The sequence below is a fragment of the Neltuma alba genome, unplaced genomic scaffold (genome assembly GCF_004799145.2).
Source record: "Neltuma alba isolate B1F8T4 unplaced genomic scaffold, ASM479914v2 tig00005074_pilon, whole genome shotgun sequence".
Lineage (NCBI taxonomy): Eukaryota > Viridiplantae > Streptophyta > Magnoliopsida > Fabales > Fabaceae > Neltuma > Neltuma alba.
In genome coordinates this window covers 121,560-141,170 of record NW_021633968.1, presented here as the reverse complement: position 1 = coordinate 141,170, position 19,611 = coordinate 121,560, and the positions used below count along the sequence as shown (strand labels likewise).

Genomic DNA, 19,611 nt, shown 5'->3' with positions numbered 1-19,611 from the left:
ATCCCGGTGAACTGCCATTATAAACCACCAATGAAAAACTTAAAATATTTGTTAGTGAAACTGAAGTACACCAACCTCAGAGAGCATCGTTGGCAAAGTGGGAATTCACTAACATGACATTTAATCTCTCTCTTGTATAAAAATACTGCATCCACTTCTTAATATCAGAGTTAGTTGAAAATTTGATTTAATTCTAAATATAAGACCGCAATCCACTTCAAACAATCTTTATGGTGATTACATATGTTGGGAAATTTCGATGAAGGGACAGTTCAAATACACATAATTAATAAGTACATTTTAAGGAATACAACATCAACTTATTACAAATAACTAACTTAACTTGCTTAATATTCACAAATTAGTTATCTATTTTTTTTATATCAAAAACTGGAGGCAGGACAACAAAAGGAAATTGAAAAAAAGAATCACTCGTTTCATACTAATGATTATTGCGGGAAAAAAAAAACTCATTTTGATAATTGATAGCCTAATATGCTCTCCAGTAAGTCAGTGTAAAACTAATCAATTTAAAACAAATTTTGTCCCGTGGACGCACATAGCACAAGTTGCATACTTGTATCATAAAATCCATTTACATTTAGCAAAAAGAAATTGGACACATTGGAGAAAGTTATATTACACAATGAATAGTACAACTGAAGTAAAGAAATAAAGGCTTGAACAGAGAGATATATATACACACAGGACACAAAATCGTATTTGTAGATAAGCCAGCAGTGTGTAAACAAAATAGAAAAGTTACTGCTACGTCTTTCTTGGAAGCATGTCATTTTTTCATGTCAAAACTTAAAGAACAAAGGCTAGAGATTCTTGGTGGAGCGTTGGAAAATATCATACAGGGAGAGAAGAATTTCCACACCTATCAGTGCAATGATGAGCCACTCTAGAAAATCTGACTTCCTATTTTGAAGAATTTCTTGAAGAAAACGAATATTGTGCTGCAGAATGAAAAAGGGAATGGGAGTTAATTAGCAAATGCAAATCTAGTAAGAAAAGACTAGACCTGCAGATCTATCATGATAGAAATCTTACCTCCACAAACTTCAACTTAAAATCAAGACTTGCAAATCTCTGAGTGAGTTCAAATTCATCCCTGAGGTACTCCCATATCTGAGCATATTTGGCATCTTTCCAAGCAATATCTGATCTGTTGAAACCATTCAAATGATTCTAAGTTGAAGTGACACATATGACAGTTTGTCGCAAAGCATTCCCATAGATTTCAAAATACAATATTCGTATTGATGCTCTAAATACATGGCCTTGAACAATGACAATCATAAAAAGACCAACATAAGTAAACAAGTTTGAATACGCGCGCGCGCGTGTGTATCAACTGCTATATTTTTGGGCAAAAAACAAAAAGCTATATATGTTTATCCTTGGCACAAACATAGGCATTTAAACGGAATGAGATCAACCACTAGAAAATGAGATTTACAAACCCAATGTACCACAGCATCCAAAAGTTTTCTTTAAGCTGAAGAACAAATACATAACCAAACACAGCTACTCAATTTGTTGACCAGCAGGTGCTTAAGGTTCACTTATGAGAAACAATGTTAATGTCATGACAGAGACACAGAGAGCTTAAGTTCCTCAGTAATTTTAACACAAAAAAGGGGAAAATAAAAAAGAAAAGAAAAAATTCTGCCTTTACGTGACAATAATATATATGAGTATCAAAGTTGACTTTTACTTGACATGCATACACATCTAAGTGAATCTCCGTTGAATATGTTTCATAATAATGAACTTGAGGATAACTTTACCAATCTATGAATCACCTCTCAAGTTATGTGATTGTTTAGGATCTCATTACGGGTTTGCTTTTCCATAAGTGTAGCTTCTCATCTAAATCTGACACAAAGATGCCACTAGGTATTGAGGGTTTAGTTTAAAATAATCATAACGTATAACTCCAAATGATCCAGGGTTTCTTACTGTGAAAGGCAAGAGAAACAGAAGCTTCTCATGTTATGGGTCAGTGTCCTTCTCCTTCAAGTCAGAGAATAGCTAAGAATGGAACATAGATATAAAAAATGTTCGCAACTGATGACATGATTAAGCCTTTTAATAATGAGGGTACAATAAATAATTGTAATTAAACAGTATTGCAATAACGTTTGAAATAATTATGGTTTGGTTGAATATACATTACAAATATTAAAAAACTAAAAACGATTTCCACGCAACGCATGGATTCGAAAAATGAGTTGCATTGTGCAAGGCTTGTAAATAATGCAACATGCTATATACTTTATATTGCATAATTTATATTAAAACTGGTATGCTGATAGTTCGGAAGTGAAAAGAATCAGAGTAAGATGCCTCTGATTAAACAATTATTCATGGCAGGGGAGACATGAAAAGGGAAACACGGCTACAACATCAGCCAGAATATCAGAAGCCTAGGTTGGAATTGAAAATGCAAGAAAAGCAGTGAAAACAATGAAGCAAAATCAAAGATGTCAACAATCAATACAAGGAAATCAGCCCCTACTCTCAAGACAGGGCAAGGAGGGATATCACATGATTTTCACAAAGAACTATAAGTTTTTATTTTTATATAGTTTATCAACTTTGTAAATCTGTAATGCAGAGCCTATAGCTGTTCAAGGAAATGTAGTCCTTGTAGTGAAGGGTTTGGAGTAAGTTATGGTTCAGGTTAACTAATATGTTCGCATTATTATAATGAGTCAAGGAATAAAAGGGCCCATTCAGTCAATTGAAAGGCCTCGCGTACTCTTGGTTAATTGAGATGTTATTAGCACGTTCGTATATCTTTACTTCCTTAGCTACTACATTGCCTGTGCCCTTACCATTTCTATTTACCCTTCTTTCAGTCTTTCTATTCTTTTCATATTCTGTATCCTATAACCCGATTTTAACCTAAACATTGCAGCAATAGTATATTTTGCCGTTAAATCAATTCGCTTCTTGAAAAGTTACTCACAACTTAGGAATTGTATGTCTACCACTTGAAAATAGCAAACAAGCGATATTACTCTTTCAAACTTCCATATCTATTGCCTATGAACAGAAGAATTACCTCTCAAATAGTCCGAGCTTAAGAATTACATCAGCAAGATTTGAATTTGCCTTTCCCACCAATTGGAATAGCTTTTTCCTCTGCATTTTAAATTTTCCAGTCATTTCCATCTCACGGTTTATGTCAGTAAATTCTGCAACCATTCCATCAACCTAGCATAAAAAATTTTGGTGGTGGGGTTAGAGGAGAGCCAACAGCAAATCCCCACGTCAGATAACTTTAACATAAGGTGAGCATACCTGCCGTCCATAATAGTCAAGTGCAATACTTTGACCAAGAACGCTACCAATAGTACGGATTCCATCGACATTCAAGTACTGTAACGTTATGTAATCCAGCCCACCTTGCATCCATGTGCTCAAAGTAGGTTTTTCTCTCACTTCATACTCTACATTTTTTTTTGGAAAAGCAAAATAAAAAATAATGTTAATCATAGCATTAAACCTGTAAGATGTCCTCCCAAAAAATGAATCCACAAACTTCATATTAGAGTCAACAGATGTTCTTACATCAAAATGGTGTATCAAGAAAAATTTAAAAAAAAATGCTATACATTTTCTCTACAGAAATATGCTAGGATAAAAGAAATAATCATTGTTCATAAGCTATATGTTTTCAGGCTCCCCATAAGCATGAAATTAGACATAAGTAGTTTGTAATTGAACTAGCCAAGTCTCTCAGTGCTGCCAACAACAATCTTGATATCAATAACAATTTTAATATTGAGGGAGCAAACTGTTTGTCCTATCATCATTAAGGTTTCTGACAGAAATTGCAATTTTAAATGATAAAAATTATGGACAGTTGAACCATGCAGATAATAAAATCAGCAGAGACAAGGTTATGATTCAAAGAACTCAGAAAGATTTTATTTTTTTAAAAATTTGGAACCATCACCAAGTTTTAAAGAGACTAGAGGCCCAAAAGACAAATATCGTCACGAAATAATTTGCAACAACTCGCTGGAGTAACATCCGTTGCTCCATTGGCATTGCATGACCCATCTATTTTGACGTAATCTGTACTACAATTAATCCATTCTATAACTTACTGTTCTTTTTCATATATTTGAAAACCATTTAAAAGGATAACCTTGTAAAATAGAAGAATGACGTAACTCAGATTTTTATAAATATTTATTGATATAAGAGCTCACCATCCTTTCTCATTTCAGGAAGCAACCCAGAAGCATGTCTTTTTACAATTTTAAGATAGCCATCAACCTCATCCTCAGGGACGTTAAACAAAACAATGGAGCCATACTGGAAAACAACCATGTAATAGCAGTTGCTTCCACTCAAGCAGGGAGCACCCGGAGCCTGAAACAAAACGCAGTTTCTATATATTGTTGCGCAATATAACTTACAAATATTCACAGAAAATTCTCGCCAGCATAAACCAGAACAATACAAGGGATACAATTCTCCAAGTCACCCCGTGGGGTCTATAACAATAATAGTAGTAATTCTATAACGTAAAATAGAAAAGAAAAACATAAGCAACACTAGAACATTGGTTTCTAATTTTTTCCCCCCTTTTAAACCATATTGGGCTTATTAACGAAGTCCTGCTATCTAAGAACTGGAATTCAGATTCTCATACTAAGCATGAAATTGATCACACCAACTATTTCTTTATTAATATTATTTTTTCACTATATACAATTGAACAATTTTTCATACGCTGCAACAAATAGTTCAGTCAACAATGCCACTAGAATTAGTACTCAAGCTAACAGAATAACCAATGCACAAATAAAATGGCGCAAGGGAAAATCACAAGCACAACCCAAAAGCTGAAACAAGTAAAATGCGATCAAACAAATGCGCTGCCTACATTCCTTGTAATGAGTATTCAAATTTGCCATCTGATGGCATAGAGGAATTTCTGAAAAAAGGGACCAGGTGAGACAAATTTAACTACTTGAATACATAAATTCTTGCAAATAAAGCATCATGATCTACCATTTTGTTCAACAAATTCTGAGCTTAAGGCTACCAAAACCAATATTTATAACAAGCCAACATTATGCAAAATAAGGCTCCACAATATAGGACAAGCACAAAAGGAAGAATTATTAAGTAGAGGATAGAGTACTTGAATATTATATATTGTTGAGTTGTCATACTTGACGCCTTTGTCCTGTGCCAACAAAATTAACAATAAAAATTACTTCTCTTACTTCTACTATATACTAACCCCACTCCAACGTAGGGGTTTATTGAATATTTCTTCAAAACGTCAACAACAATTTTAAGTGCTGAGAATACACCTAAGGAACCGTGCACAAGAACAAAATCTTCACACATAAGAAATTTGACCAAGCCTAAAGCAATAAATACATGCCTACAAATCTTGATACAAGACAACAAGCAAAAAAGGCTTGGGTGGGATTGGCTACAAGAATCACAAGATGCCATTATGTTTTATCCAACACTAATCCATTCAATAAGGCACTAATCGATTCAGTTTCATGAAGTTAGGTAGGTATACAAGAAAAGCCATTTGACTAAATATTTCCTGCTCTTACATAATGAAAAGTATCTATTACTTTAAATCCTTTATCCAACACAACATATTAAGTTATAGTGAATACAAATAATTTTTTTTGCCTCTAAACATACTCCAAGAGAATAGGTCGAGTGATACATACCCTGGAATCCAAAAGATTGCCAAACTTGAGAACAACATAGTTAGTCATCCGTGATGATGGCAGGACAAAATTCGGTTTGTTCTGTTCCACCAAGCTTTTTAAATCAACACTGCATCCGTAGAAAGGCAAGTGAGAAATAATATAAATCAGCATGCAATTATATCGTCCAGTCACTTCATCAATTGACCATCGAGAGTCCATTTCTTGAATCATTTCGCTTTAAAACTTTATTTTCATTTCAGATGAACATTCAACACATGTAATACGTTATATTTCAGAATTGAAAATAATGCAACATGTAACTTCAAATTAAATTAATAATCAACAAATATAAAGAAAAACCAAGACGACAAAACCAGTTTCATTCATTTCCAAAAGAGAATTTCAGACCTGGTTGAAAAGAAATAAGCCTTGACAGGAATATGAAGTTTAGTATACTCCTCGACGGTCCCATCATCACCTTCGGCAACCTCAGAGCAAGAGACGGAGTCATTCCAGGTCAAGTTATTAGCGGAAGTGACCGAAGAAACGCACCGAACAACCAGAAAACCGAAACTCGACCCGAAATAGTTCGTCGGTCGAATAGACGAAATGGAGGAGTCAGCTAAGGGTACGTAGGTTCTGAGAAAAGTGAGAGAAGCTTGAGGTTTGGGAGGAATGAGGGTTTGAGGCTTGACCCTGCGAGACTGAGAGAGAATTGTGCATAAAGAAGAAGACGAATATGGAGAGGTCAGGGTTGAGGAAGAAAGCGAGGAAGGAAGTCGCAGAGTCCTGAGGTGGGCGTCCAACGTGCGCCACATCTTCTTGGTTTCGCAGAGCACGGAGTGTGAGTTCGCCGCGCCGGTTTTGTTCTCCCCCGCCGGATCGTTTTAGGGATCCAGATTATCTACAGCCACGCCTATGGCTTCACAAGATTCAAACCAAACGACCTGCGCCATTCAACTGATCTGACGATTGAGAGTACGGCGTCATGTTTTATTTTTAGTTTTTGATAATTAAATTTAGGAAAAATTAATTCATCAATTTTTGTAGTTTAATCTAAATTTTAATTAGATCTTGCAGCATTTTTGGTCATTGCTCTCTTTATAATTTTCTCTACTCATCATCTGTTACCTAACAAGAGGTGATGCAAATGCTAACAAAACGGCATATAAGTTGTGACAAAATATTCTTTCTGTCCTAAATACAATATTCTTTTTGTAGTGTAATTTACACTATAAAAAGAGTATTATATTTAATATCGGAGGAGTACAAAATTAAACAATTAAATGATTAAATAAAATTTATTTCTTTTGGTCAAAAAATAATTTTTTTCTTGTTAACGTAAAATAAAAAATTATACTTATATTGATTTCATTGCTTCTATATATAATATGCAGTATGATTGATTTTGATTTTATTTAGATTCATGCGAAAAAATTAATCCAGTTACGTGTTAAGTGAGAATTGCTTCGTCAATTAGTAACGTTGTTTCTTCCATAAATTAACAAATAATAAGTAAAAGGAGTTATTAACTAATGCCTAAAATTGAGATGATAAGGACCTAATATAAACTTGATTTAAAATTAAATGGAACTATAAGACTAACAAATTAATTTTTTCTTAAATTTAAAATGCACCAGATGAAAAGAAAGTAAGAAACAAATCTAAAATCTCCTTTCCCTCTAGCATTAGTAAAATATAATAATAAAAAAGTGTCAGATCTAAAAGTGATTTAAAAAAAAGATATGAAAGTTGGGGGGAAGTGTAAATTATGTAGTTGAAATTCCGGGGAAAAAGTGTAGATGAAATTAATTTGCACATTTTATTTTATCTGAACCTGAATAATACAAAGAGATAATTAATCCACAGTTTCTTATAATTTCAACTAATTTTGAATCAGGTCTTTATAGTTTTTTTTCTTTTTATCAGGTCCTTATATTTTCATCTGTTTTTAATTAGGTCCTTGTATTTATTTTTCTTTTCATCAAGTCCTTATAAGTTCATCTTATCTTTAATTAAGTCCCTGAATTTTTTATTTTTTATTTTATAAATTCTAATAGTACTATTATATAAACATAAAATAGTATATATTATTTAATATTAGTTTATAAACAATAATATTCTAAAGATATTGAATTATTATAATGATTTTAATTTTTTCAGCAAAAAAATTAATTGTTCTAAAAAAATTTCCTGAATTAATTAATTCTATTACTTTTTTATTACATAATTATTAATTTAATTTAACTATTAATATTTTATATTTCAGCATTAATCTATTTAATTAAGCTTATATTTAATTAATAAATAAAAATTAAAACTACGTGAACCTGATTAAAAATTTAGTGAAATTATAAGGACTTAATTAAAAGAAAAATAAATACAAGGACCTGATTAAAAAAAGGTAAAAGTATAAGGACCTGATAAAAAGATAAAAAACTATAAGGACCTGATTTAAAATTTGTTAAAACTATAAAGACTTACGGATTAATTAACCCTAATACAAATGTTGAACATTTAGAGGAATCTTTCGTGAATGTGGTCTTGCGAAACGTATTTTTTTCTCTATAAATATTAAATAACTAGAGCTCCTTGATGTCGATTTCTCCAGGCAATTCATAAAACTAGAGCCTATTATTTAGATTAAACTTGAATAACCCAGAAAAATTGAAACATTAAAAAAAACCTCTATTTTTTTAAGGGAGAATTACAATGAGATTCTAGGCAAGAAAAATAATTAAAAAACAAGTCTCAAAGGTTATCATTCTCACTGTGGGATTTGTTATTATAGACTGTTGAGATTGTTATTGAAATTTTTTAGTAATTATTTTTTTTATGGGACTTGATTATAATTCTTTTTTTTTTTTAAATAAATGAACTTTTCAAACTGGCCTGAATAGGCGCAAAAAAACTCTGACCCAACTTGTTCAGTTATGAGCTAGCCCAAATACCCGAAGTCCCGAACATGATTTTCTTGGGAACAAAAATAGGGTATTTTAACTAATGAGAGTTGGATGTAGTAAAAGGGGCTAATTCCTCACAACGTGAGGAACTAAAGTTCGAATCCCCATTGAAAAAGGTACCCACATTTAGTGCCTGACAGTGTCTCGAATAGAATTGCTTCCGATAGGAGGATACCTATGCTTTAGCAAATATATATATATGATATTTAACTAACAGTTGGATCTAGTAAAAAGAGCTAATCTCTCACATCATAACGAACGAAGGTTCAGATTCAAGCTGGGAGAGGTGTCCACATTTGACTCTCGATAGTGCCTCGAATATGATTACCTTTAATAAATGAATACCTATGCTTTAACAGGAACAAAAAATGTGGTATTTAAGAAACAATATTGATATATTCTCTATTTTTTAAAAATTTACTTTTTCATAAATTAATTTTTTATTCTACGGCATAGTTTGAATTTTCTCGTAAATTAACACTTCATAGTAATTTAGAAAGCTTTGGTTATTCATATGAAAAACTTATAAATCATTATTCCAATTGTTAATACTTATTTTATCACTTTTAACACAAATACTTCTTATAATGATATAATTTTATTTTTTAAAATTGTCGTCATAATTAGTTCTTAACATCTAATTTTTAATAAATTTTATTGCCAGACTAATTATGAATATATTTTAAAATAATCGGTATTTATATTGGGCATTATTTTTTCTCCCCCAACTAATTTTTGAGTCCACCAACGGATGGAGGGAGTTGGCTTCCCTCAGATTGCGTGTCCCTTCACTTTCTCTGGACTGAAGATCTCATCCATTAGATGAAAAATGGAGGGAGTAATATATAGATGAACATGGTACAATTTGAATGCCTAAAACATAGATAATCCCTTTGTCCTAACCATTTGTGGCCAAGTTCTTATGTACTATTTATTCCTAAATATAGGAAGGAAAATGTGGCAATTAAAATTTTTTTTTCCCAATCTTATCCCTCCTTAATTACAACAAGTTGTTGGCATGTTTTTAATTTCTAAACAAGACTTTATTTATTGTCATTAATTTCAATGAAGGGTAGAAATAGGAGATCACACATTTTTACTAGTTCAATGACATCAACTGCTGCCTCTTATTGACATCAATTATTGCTTCTTAGGTAATGTTTGGTATGAGATAAATGAAAAAAAGAGGAGGGGATAGAAGATTTTAATAAGCCTGATTTGAAAAGTTAGAGAAGTGGGGTTTTAAAATTTTAACAAAAATAAGAAGTAATATAAAAGAGTATTAAAAATTAATTAAAAGCTTTTAACCACACTTATCTAATTTTTCAAATTGAGTTCATTAAAATTTTTCTTTTCCTCCATTCCTTTCGATTTCCCTCATACCAAACAGAATTTCAGTGCTACTGAGAGTCACACGGTTCACAATTAAACATTCTAGGATTCTACAATCAAAGTTTGAAATCTAATTGATTGCGTATGTTTTTTATTATGCGCCGTCCTTAATTACAACAAGTTATTAACACTATTTTGCAACTGTTGTTAGAAACCATTACTAAATTTAGTAGAAGGTTTAACTGAAAGCCACTACAAAGTATTTTGCCACACCCATTTTAGTAATAGTTTGGAAAACTGGTACAAACGCATTTGTTGCATTAAAATAACTGTTGCAAAACAATTTTTCTTTTTAGTATTATACTATTTTCAAATCAAAAGTTGGATAATTTAAATATGCGCCCGCACACACAAAAAATATAGCTAGAATTAAAGATTGCATCCATAACAATTTTTTTTTTTTTTTAAAAAAAAGGCAGACTCATTCCCATAAGTATTTATCATAGGCTCCTACCAAATCACAAATTCATCATACACGATGTGGTTAATTTAAAAAAGAAAAAAAGAAAAAAAGACCTCAATTATGATGGAATATAACGTTCTACACCAGAAGGAGTGTAAAGTTCAGTAGTTTGGCGCTGTAATTAACAATGCTTCATTGTTCATTACAATCACAATTTTTTTTCTGTTTTTGCCAGAATCATTACAATCACAACTTGCTACTACTATTTATAGTGAAGCTTTATTGCTCACCAAATCATTTATGGATCCACTGAGAAAGAGAACAAACCTGAGTTCATGGATCTTTCAGCTGCTAAGACTCGCAACTTGGGGAGTCATTAACCGTGGATGTTGGTGTTGAACTGAAGCACAAATTGTGGGTAGAATTGTTATGACGATATGGGTTGATTGGATGTGGGGCTGGTCCACCATTGTTGCTAGAAGAACTGAATTTTGATGATGCTGCATTGGGAAAAACCGAAACCGGCACCGGCACGATGCTGCCGTTGCTGTGAAGTTGCCAAGCCAAATTTGGGAATCTTGATAGAGGAACAACTTCAGCTCTCTTTTCTATGGCCTTCTCCTGGCATTTATGAACTGTTTAGAATTAGAATATGAAAATACAGACAAATGTTCTAGATAATGTCATCAAATATAGAATGATACTATGTTAAATGCAAATTGAATCTTCTATAGTATCTGCTGTCAGAGAATGAGTCTGGTACAAAAGAGTTTGATTATATATGTAAGTTCAAGTCCCGTTTGCTTCAACTCCGTAGAATTCCTAGATATAGTTTTTCTCATAGTAATCATCACATATTCCAATAGATATGATTTTATTCAAATATAATCAGAGTTTGGTTGGCCATAACCATGGAAATAGTCTCTCCCATGATAATCATCATTCCTTAATAATTGAGAATCTAAACCTATGACCTTATGCATATCAATCCTTATTCCCACATCTTTGTCACTTCATTGCCTTCCTCTTACAAAAATCTACCTTTGGCCATTATCATATTAGCCATTTTATTCTCTATCACCCCATTCCGTTCCTATCTTTTCCAACAACCAGATAAGCCACTCACTATTCTTCTTTGTACTTCTCTCTGAATACGTTACATACAACTACTTTTGTGTCCATAAAGTCAGTTAAAGTGAAATTACCTCCGGTCTTAATTATAAGAGTTAGTTGACTAATTTGAGGAGATTAAGGAAATAAGTTAAGTTAGTTATTTGTAATAAATAGGTATTGTCTTTCCTAAAATATTATTGCTAATCAAATTTATTGGCTAGAATTACTATTATTAGAGGGACTATCTTGGGAAAGAATGCATAAATATGAGAGACAAAATGGATTGGGGTCTTATAATTAAGACCAAAATAAAAGTCAAATGAGGTCTTATATTAAGGACCGGAGGTAATATATCTTATAGGTCAATATTCTATATCATCAGTGTCAAGCAGGTCCATGGTATCATGTCTAATGCATAGTTATGCCAAGGTACGACAATGAAGAAATGTACTAGATCAACAGATTATCATGTTAATGTCATGCTTTTGAAACTGAGTAAATAGGTAATTTCCTGTTTAAAGCAAATACTACCAAGAACTTTTTAAAAAGACCGGGACTTGAAATCAGCACATAGGGTGAAGAAAACATGATGAACTCAAAAGTAAACAAGGGAAGATAGATACCTCATAATCCTGTACATAACCGGGATACAAGCCAGAGCATATTTGGTCATATTTAGATGGCATTTCCACACCATAAATGGCTTGTCCCCTTATTAATGAAGCACCAGTGCTATCAGCCTGTAAAAGGGGCTAAAGATTATTAACTTCAGCATTTCTCTTTCTCTCTAACTTCCATAAATATATACGTCTCTGCAGGTATGGATATAGATATATAATGAAGACACTGAGTTTTAACAAATTAAAGCCAAAAGAATGATACCATTTGCCCTCCCTTGTTTGGTGTCTCACAAGCCGTATAACGAAGAGAAAGGCCTCTCGCAGCATCATTCTTCTTGGATTCATTACAAGGTGGAGAAATTCCAAGGCTCAAATCAAGATTTTGATAATTCCCTGCATTAATTGGCAACATCAAGTATTAAATGAGAAGCAATGTTTTCACCCATGATAAAGAAAACAAAGGAAGGAGCCAAACAATATGATATCTTCATAGTTCGTACCTCCTCTGCTGGATTCAATAGTTCTCTCTCCCTTGCTAGGCTCAAAGCTAGTTACCAATCCTCTTCCATCACTCTTGATGGGTAGCTTGTCATAAAGCCTACATGTAAAAAAAAGGAAAAGAAAAATACCCATTTAGGTTGAACTAAACTACAGAAAATTATCACCTAAAGGAATTAGCTTAGTTGATAGGAAGAGACATCATCTCTCTATAACATGTAAGGTTAGTTTCTCTACAAAACACTTGTAAAAAATTCTCAATGCACCAAGGCAATGGGAGATGACACGTCCTTAATATTGCCTAGCACCCAAAAAAGTCAAGACAAAGTCCAAAAACACCTTAATCATAATGAGAAACGAAAGATGAAGAGTAAGTTTGCTTGAAGGAGGGTTTCTCACTTTTTGCCAACGAAAGGGCTAGTTTGTGCTTCCCATTGACCCCATTTGTTGAGAGATAGACCCCTATATTTTGAGCTCCCTCTTGGCATACCGGAGCATTGGCGGCGAAGGACTTGGACAAACTCCTCTTTGCTCAAACTTTTCATCTGCATTCCAATCAAAATTTATTCAGGAAATCAGGACTTGAAGACATTGCAATAACATGATGCCCCCCCTCACAAAAACACCAAAACCATAAAAGAAGAATAGAAATTGCAATATCTTGTTCATTTAACTCATTATATCAGTACCATCTTCATGTCTTCCTCATAATCACTCAGACTGAAGTTTATATCAGCATCAACTCCTCTGAACTTAATTGCAGCCCTATCATATGCTCTGCATAGACAAACATGAACTTAACATTGAAATGAAGAATTAAAAATCCCATTATTCGCTCACGACAGAGGAATATAATTTTCACCTTGCGGCAGTATGTGCAGTGTCAAATCCACCTAACCAAAACCCAATATGCCAAATCAGCAAGAGAAAAACTAAAGTACCCAATCAAATCTCCGCTGAACCAAAACTTAACACCAAGTGATTATTAACTCACCTAAATAGACCTGCTTCCCACAATCCCTGCATTCACAGAAAGAAAGAACAGAGTGAACTGACAACATCAAACAAGTCATAACACCTACACACAAATTTGGTATTTAATAAACTTTTCATCCCTCTAGTTTCATAAAAGGGTCCAACGTGATCCACTTCTTTCACATATTTATCCAAAATAAGACAAACCTAATCATATATAGTTATCTATATTATTTATGTGCTTGGCACAGTTGATCCATCCAAATTTAGCATCCAAATTCAGCAGATTATTGGACTTTCATGTATGAAAACGTGTTGACTAAGTCAAAACTTTTAGGAAGGGATCAAAAGGCTATCTCAGGTGTAGTTTCTAATTTTAGAAACATGGAAATTTCTTATAATGGAAAAAACCCTATGATCACAAAACTTTAATTGTGTACCATATATGGGATTCCCATCGACCAGTTCTGCGGTAGAAAGTAACACCCCTGTACTGTGAGCTTCGAGACCTGGGCCCTCTTCTGCTTTTCCTGATTTGGGGTTGCTTTTGCTGCAACACGCTCAATTCAGCTTGCGTGCCAGCAGCACCACTCTCAGCAAATGACAGGTTTAGCCATTGATTACTTCTCGAACATGATAATCCCAATCGGAAATCACAATCTCTGCGTCCCTTGTCATCACTATTCACAGGGAAAAGTGGCCTTGTCGTGATTTCTAGCGTTTCCTTCTCTTCACCCTCAACCCGGCAATCTGTTTCTCTCTTCAGTATGTCGAATACGAAAGCAGAAGAATCTTCGTCTCGAGATTCTTCGAAATTCAGCAGAGAGGAATTGGAAGTCCCAGACCCAGAGTCTTCTTCCCTTTGGGGCTGAGGACCTTCCATATCGACGTTGAGATCCAACATAGCTTTAGCTTACCTTATGCCCTCTTCCACCTGCAGCTCCTGATCTTCACAGAAAACTCTGAGTGAAGTATGAACGACGAACTATGAAATACAATGACCCATGAACCAAACAAGAATCTCCTCCAAGAAAACTAAATAATGAAAGAGAAACTCCACCCTGAGAAGGGAAATTGAAAGGTGGGTATCTCTGAAACGATTTGGGGTAGCAGAAAGAAGATAGTGTGATCAGTTCATGAAGGAAGATTGGAAAAAAACAAAACAAAACAAAAAAAAGAATATGTGTGCGAGAGTAATAGATTGATGGGTATGTAGAAAATGGAGGGCATGATAGATTTCAGGAACTGTTGATGAATTGTGAGAGAGAATTGAACAGAGATGAAGTTGCTCGTCTCAAGAGAGAGAGAAAAGAAATGGGGACGTGAAAACTGTGAAGAGGACTGTGGAATGGAAAGAGGAATCGTAGAATTGGCCTCTTTATCTTCGGATATGGGTCAGAGATAACATTTTGCATATGATTCACTCTTTTAAATTAAATATATAAATTAATCAATCACATATGGCTCCAGGGCTTCAATGCTGTTCCTGCCAGCAAATCTGAATCAACCAACGAACTGAGGCCACGTTTGGTTCATGGAAAATGTGAGGGAAAGAAGAGAGGAAGAGAAAAGAGATGCTTCTTTCTTTTGGTTCGTGGAATGGAATTTCGTTTTATGGGGCACATGTAGTCATTCCAAACAAAAATGACAGAGGAGCCAGTTAGTCACAAAAAATTAAAAATAAACAAGCATGGAGGATTCCATTTCCAGGACTATAATTCTATAAAGCCTATGAATCTCATTATGAATTGTATAGAATGGCACGGAAAAAGTTCAAGTTGTCCTTGATTTAGGATTATTTCATACTCCCTACCGTTATAACAACTTCTGATGCTTTTACTGAAGTAATAATTTTTTTACTTAATATTCTAACTAAGGAAACTGTAAAATTTTCTAAATACTCGAACTATTTTAATTAATAAAGTTTACTTGAGAGTGATTTTAACATTTTATAGGGGAAATTCCAAAATCAAATTTCAAAACAATATTGTTTACTATATTTTAATAGTAATTGACTACACTTGGAAAAATAAATGACAACATATTTTTATAGTAATTTCTGATTTGGGATTTTGAAATTTAAGAGTTTTTTTTAATTTTTCCTATTTTATAGAAAATAATTAATTTTAACTAATTTTTTATAAATACAGATATTCTCTTATTAAAAGTAATTATATTTAAGATACTATGAGCATCAAACCGTTATTTGGATGGAAAGAAAATTGGAGTGGAAAGAATACTAGCTAACAAAACTCCTTAAAATAGCACATGTTTTTCTATTTTTGGAAGTTTTCCTTGGTAGTATTCCTTCTCCTCTATTTTTCTTTTACTGTTTTCTCCGTCCAAACATAATATAAATGTGAGGGACATAATATAAATATGAGAACTTCTATATCATCAATTTAAATCTTGATTTGTCAAGTTGTTAACAAATGTTTATAAATAAAAGTGGAGAGAGTATAATTGAAAGATTTTTTGAAGGGAATAAATTGGATACGAAAGGGAAAAAGAAACTGCCTTGGGAATGAAATTTGCGGACTCAATCACAGTTGGAATATAAAGAAATAAACAAATGGAATTCAACAGACGAAAATGAATGCCTAAGATATGAAAAGACAAGAATGATTGGCAAAGAAGATGATAAAAAGACAAGAATGTCCCTAAAAGTAAAACTAATTGAAAATTAGTAAGAGGGCATAGAGGAGAGAGAGAAGATAGGACATAGAATGAGAGGAAAATGGGAGTTAGAGGTAGGGTTGTTCATATTGATTGTCTCAAGAAGTGTTTGGATATAAACTAAATTATGGTTTTAAAAATACTTTTACGGTTTACGAAATAAATATGTAGAGGAATTTATTTCGTTTTGCAGAAAAATGCTTCTTAAAAGCACTTTTAAGCATTCCCAAACACCCCCAGTCTCATTTATAATAACACGGGGCAAAATCAGGATGAAGAAGATGAAGTTGGGATGGGAGCGGGATGACCTCACCCCGTCTTGTCTTGTCCTGGAATATATAAGCATATTTTTTTAAAATTGTTGTTATAGATTATTTTTGTTTGTATATTCTAATAACAAAAAAAAACTAAGTTTAAAAAAGTAAATAGAAATCACAGATTTAAATAAGTTTTTTACTTTTGATATTTATAAAAACAAAAAGATGTTTTTAAAAATTTAAATTAAACAAGGGTCAACTAAATAAAATACGATAATACATTTTAGTCAACATATATTTAGACTAAAAAAATGGCATGACTTTTTTGCTAGTTAAATTAAACATTCACTATTATTACTTAATTACATGTTATTCGAATATTTATAACTATATTTGGAAGGAATATGCTTTTGGTTAATTATTTTTAGTTAAAAAAATTAAAATCAAAATAATGATATGATTTTTCCTATTGAATGTAAAAATAAAATTTCCGTAACACGTCCCAATTCCTCCCGTTCCAATTGGAATCGGGACAATTGGGATGAGATGAAACACAATCCTATTCTGTTTCATGAACACTTCTAGTTAAAAAGAGAGAAGAAAAAGAGGATGGAAGAGAGAGATGAGCGAGGAGAGAAAGAAGACAATGACAAGGGGAGAGAGAAGAGATGAGAAAGAGGAGAAAGGAAGAAGAGTTTTTAATTTTAATAAAATTTGAGTAAGATACTGTAATTTCCTTTTATTTTTATTTTAATTACTCAAACTTTTCTTAATTTTGGAAACCTACTCGTACATCTTAGTTTTAATAGTTAACATAATTAAAAATATTTTTTAAAATTATAAAAATATACTTTCTTAATTAAAAATTACATTAAAATTAATCTTATTTAATAATATAACCCCTCCTCACACTAAATGTCTAATTACCTTTAATTTTGTTAGATTGTTTGAAATAAGAATTTCGTTGTTAGAGTAAAGAAAATCAATTGAGAATGTTCAAAATTGACTTGGATACAAATTGATGGGATATGAGTTCTAGATTGCTAGACCACACCTCCATATACCCTTGCTATGATGTAAAGTCGTGGAAACTTCAGATTGTTACTTTCTTTTTTTCCTGCACTATATGCTTAAACGGGTTTGATGGGTTGATGGCCATTAATTTATTAGGGTTTCAGACAATGTTATGTTTGGATGGGAAGCAAAGTAATTGAGAGGAAAGAAAATAGAAGGAGAGAAAATAGAAAGAAGAGAAAACTTTAAAAAAAAAATGTTATCACCCCTCTTGTTTGGATAGATGAGAGAAAATAGTGAGGAAAGAAAATAAACATATATCATATTCAAAATTATATCAAATTAAATATTGCAATAGGAATGTTATACTAACATTAGCATCATCGAATAACTTAAAATCAAGTTATTTGCTTTATATATATTTTCATATTATTATATTTTAACACCAAATTATTTAATAAAAATATTTTTTAAGATAAAAAATAAAAGGTGAATAATTTTTTAAATATAATAAAAGAAAATAAATATGAAGAGGAAGAAAGAGAAGGGGTTATCACAGAAATCTTGTTTTTCTTTCTAGATCTCTCCATTTATGAAGAGAAAATTTAAAGAGAAAATAAGGCATGGGCTTACCTTATTTTCTCTCCTACTTTTCCCTCATCTCATATTTGTTTTCCCATTGAAGCAAAAGAAAACTCATTTCTCATCATGTTTTTCTCTCTAAATTTTTTTCCTCCCTAATTTTCTCTTAGTCCAAGTAAGGTAAGAGTTATGGATTCAAACACTCCTTGTCACTTCTTCTGGAATTTTGGCAACAGGTGATGGTTGAATTCTTTTTAAGAAAGATATCAAGGACACCAATATATATATATATATATTTTTTTTTTTTTTTTGGGCCTGAAGGACACCCATATAATGGAAGTTATTTGACTACCGTAAGAGTGCAGTGAAATTCTGAGAAGAAAAAAAGAGTAAAAAGTTCCTGTTGCATAGCAGTATGGCACTCATACTTTCTATATAAAAATTGTACCAAGTCATTTTTTTGCCAAAAAAACATATCAAGTTAATAAAATTTTCAAACAACAATTTCTTTACCAACCATATCAAGTCAATTGAATTTTGAAACAACAATAAAATTCTCGATAAAAATACATAAGTGCATAATATTAATTAGTTATTAAAATATAAAAGAATTGGGCTGGCGCTTGTGTGGCACAGTGGCATGGTAACCACATGTTAGCAGCTTTTAACTGGGTTCGATTCCTGCCTGCAAGCTCTGCTTGCCTACTCAAGAAAAAAAAAAAAGAATTAGGATTCATGGTATAAAAGTAAGACTAGAGCTTTGCAGAAAAACTTAGGAACAATTTTACTAAAGCCCCACTTAAGAGAATTCAATGCAAACAAATCCCTTAAAATTATAAAATTAATTTGAAGTCCTAAGAGAACTTATTACAAGATATTTCACTTGTTCAATTATTAAATTATCTTCATTTTTTTAAAGTACATATTGACAACTGAAAAAAGACTGTCGTTAACAATTTAAGATGCAACGAGTAACAACTACGACAATATGTATTAACAATACATTTTATTAGTGCATCACAGAGCTAAGATTTAATACATGGGTTGCTAATACCTACCATATAAATGTTAATCGTTGTACCTTAAGTTGTTAATGACTGCTCTTTCTATTGTCAATACATATGTAAAAAAGTGAGGGCAATTTAATAACTGAACAAGTGAAATATCTTGCAATGAATTCTCTTAGTATTTCATATCAATTTAACGATCTTAAGAGAGCTTTTTGCATTTAATTTTTTTGAATGGGATGTTAATGCAATCTTTCCAAAAACTTATGCTTGAGATGGGTGAAATTTCACACGAATTCCATTGAAGCCATGCAATTGCCTTTTAGCTGACACCTTGTGCCTTCCTCACTTCTGCAGGAGCCTTCTTTTTTGACTGACTTAGTTCAGGGGGGGGAAAAAA

The 19,611-nt window shown here is 32.5% G+C and overlaps 2 protein-coding genes across 3 annotated transcripts; both read right to left on the bottom strand.

The window, feature by feature from the left end:
- Positions 1–560: 560 nt before the first annotated feature.
- LOC114746595 (uncharacterized) lies at positions 561–6,597 on the bottom strand. The gene is made up of 8 exons (XM_028934821.1): positions 6,120–6,597; positions 5,730–5,838; positions 5,174–5,218; positions 4,233–4,395; positions 3,316–3,464; positions 3,077–3,228; positions 1,057–1,171; positions 561–962 (listed from the first exon to the last, which is right to left on the bottom strand). Exons 1-8 carry the CDS (start codon positions 6,527–6,529, stop codon positions 825–827), a joined length of 1,281 nt encoding a protein of 426 aa, XP_028790654.1. The 5' UTR covers positions 6,530–6,597; the 3' UTR covers positions 561–824.
- Positions 6,598–10,565: 3,968 nt separating this feature from the next.
- On the bottom strand, positions 10,566–15,046 carry LOC114746594 (ethylene-responsive transcription factor RAP2-7-like). Of its 2 annotated transcripts, none has more exons than XM_028934819.1 (9): positions 14,116–15,046; positions 13,695–13,720; positions 13,563–13,593; positions 13,390–13,477; positions 13,100–13,245; positions 12,703–12,800; positions 12,465–12,595; positions 12,206–12,322; positions 10,566–11,090 (listed from the first exon to the last, which is right to left on the bottom strand). In XM_028934819.1, the coding sequence occupies exons 1-9, from the start codon at positions 14,577–14,579 to the stop codon at positions 10,821–10,823; spliced, it is 1,371 nt and encodes a 456-aa protein (XP_028790652.1). In that variant the 5' UTR covers positions 14,580–15,046; the 3' UTR covers positions 10,566–10,820. The 2 variants fall into 2 exon arrangements, with proteins under 2 accessions (XP_028790652.1, XP_028790653.1); XM_028934820.1 differs by having other exon boundaries at positions 10,994–11,104.
- Between the last annotated feature and the right edge of the window lie 4,565 nt (positions 15,047–19,611).

Excerpts from the sequence above, each read along its gene's own strand:
- LOC114746595 (XM_028934821.1), bottom strand. The coding sequence starts at position 6,529 with ATGTGGCGCACGTTGGACGCCCACCTCAGGACTCTGCGACTTCCTTCC. Across the intron at positions 5,219-5,729 it reads GCAATCTTTTGGATTCCAGG|GACAAAGGCGTCAAGTATGA; the intron begins GTATGTATCACT and ends TTGTTGGCACAG. Across the intron at positions 963-1,056 it reads TTAAGTTGAAGTTTGTGGAG|CACAATATTCGTTTTCTTCA; the intron begins GTAAGATTTCTA and ends TTCATTCTGCAG.
- LOC114746594 (XM_028934819.1), bottom strand. The coding sequence starts at position 14,579 with ATGTTGGATCTCAACGTCGATATGGAAGGTCCTCAGCCCCAAAGGGAA. Across the intron at positions 13,478-13,562 it reads ACTGCACATACTGCCGCAAG|AGCATATGATAGGGCTGCAA; the intron begins GTGAAAATTATA and ends TTGTCTATGCAG. Across the intron at positions 11,091-12,205 it reads GTTATGTACAGGATTATGAG|GAGAAGGCCATAGAAAAGAG; the intron begins GTATCTATCTTC and ends CATAAATGCCAG.